General features: G+C 36.4%; 1 protein-coding gene across 1 annotated transcript; it reads left to right on the top strand.

Annotated features, from left to right (window-relative positions):
• Positions 1 to 1,006: 1,006 nt before the first annotated feature.
• On the top strand, positions 1,007 to 1,456 carry LOC140811139 (uncharacterized). Its single transcript, XM_073169012.1, has one exon. The coding sequence runs from the start codon at positions 1,007 to 1,009 to the stop codon at positions 1,454 to 1,456; it is 450 nt and encodes a 149-aa protein (XP_073025113.1).
• Positions 1,457 to 1,664: the final 208 nt, after the last annotated feature.

Raw genomic sequence — 1,664 nt, 5'->3', positions numbered from 1 at the left:
ATCTATTAACATGATATCAGCATTTATTGCTTCATTAAATGCCATTAAATGCTATACAAGAACATTTAAGACGGTATACCATTTTTGGTATGAACTGCGACTGATTACTTTTAATGTATTCTGCAGGATCCATTTTAAGAAATAAAGCTGAAACACCAAAAAGAAAAGAGTCGTTCAGTTTTTGAACGTTGAATAGAGCCTATATATGGAGATGAAGAATTTTGTGAAAGTAGAGGTGATATTTAACAACTAATCTGAATTGAAAAACATCATTCGAGCATTGTTAGAACTTTCAGCTATCTAAAGAGCTCAACACAAAAAAAAAGGCAGCACACACTTCATTGTATACTGTTGATCATTGAGATCATATTGTGCTAGCTACTTCAGTTATATCTTCTTAAGCTCTTTATTTCATCAAATCATTGATAGAAGAATTTGTAACTGGAAAATAGTCTTTTCCAGAATTTACGATCATTCAAAAAGTTGAGTTGTAAAGCTAAGAGTTTCAATAGGCGAAGGGCAAGTCCTATTGAAGTGGGTGTGTACAATTTTTGTGTTGTATTCACCAAAGTCTTTTCGTGATACCTTCTGGAAACAGAAGAATGGGAGACGTAGAAGATTCATCTTCGAACTTCCATAAACAATTCTTGTTCTATCTACTGCTTTTCGGCTTTATCATTTTTCACCCACTAACCAATAAATCATTTTCCGCACATTATCTTGTGATCTGCTGGTCTTTATACTTGAACAAGAATCGTTAAAATCTCTAACAGGATTTTAGCACATCATTCGAAAGAATTTAATAAGTTGGCCGTTGAGTTTATTCAACCCCCCCTTCTAAACTCAACCCGATCCTCAACAAGTGGTATCAGAGCTGAGTTATTCTTGTTCTGAAAAATATTTAACAGACATGGCTCATTTCAGCAAAGTTCCAATATTCTCAAAAGAAGATTTCGATGATTGGAAAATCAGAATTCACGCTCATCTTGCAGCTCAAGATGATGACATGTGGTATGTCATCACTGATGGTCCATTAAAGATCCTAAAGGCAAATCCAGCTATTGCTATCACCGAAGGTGCACCTCAGATGCTTGAAAAACCAAGATATGAATGGCCAAGTGAGGACAAAAAGAAAGCCAATCTTGACAACGTTGTGAAGGATATTTTATACAAGACACACGATAAAAATACCTTCAACAAAATCAAGATGTGCCATACTGCCAAGGAAATCTGGGAAAAATTAATTCAGATCTGTGAAGGAAATGAAGAAACAAAGGAAAACAAATTGTCTGTAGCCATGCAGAAGTTTGAAAATATGAGAATGAGGGCTGGAGAAACTATGAATGAATTTGATGAACGATTCAGCAGCCTCGTCAATGAACTCTCAGCTCTTGGGAAAGAATTTGGCGATAGAGAAATTGCATTAAAGGTAATGAGAGGCATACCCAGAGAATGAGACGTCAAAACAATGGCAATGAGAGCTTCCAAGGATCTCAACAAGTTAGAACTATACGACTTGTTCTCGGATTTAAAGGCATATGAGTTTGAACTTGAAGTTCGAAGTGGAGAAGAGCCCTTAGCAAATCCACCAACCAAAGCTCTCGCAGCTACTGCTAACTCTACTGCTACAGTTGCTCCAAGCTCATCTTCTGCTACTGCTTTAG

The sequence above is a fragment of the Primulina eburnea genome, chromosome 14 (genome assembly GCF_022965805.1).
Source record: "Primulina eburnea isolate SZY01 chromosome 14, ASM2296580v1, whole genome shotgun sequence".
Lineage (NCBI taxonomy): Eukaryota > Viridiplantae > Streptophyta > Magnoliopsida > Lamiales > Gesneriaceae > Primulina > Primulina eburnea.
This window is presented reverse-complemented; position numbering and strand designations above follow the sequence as displayed.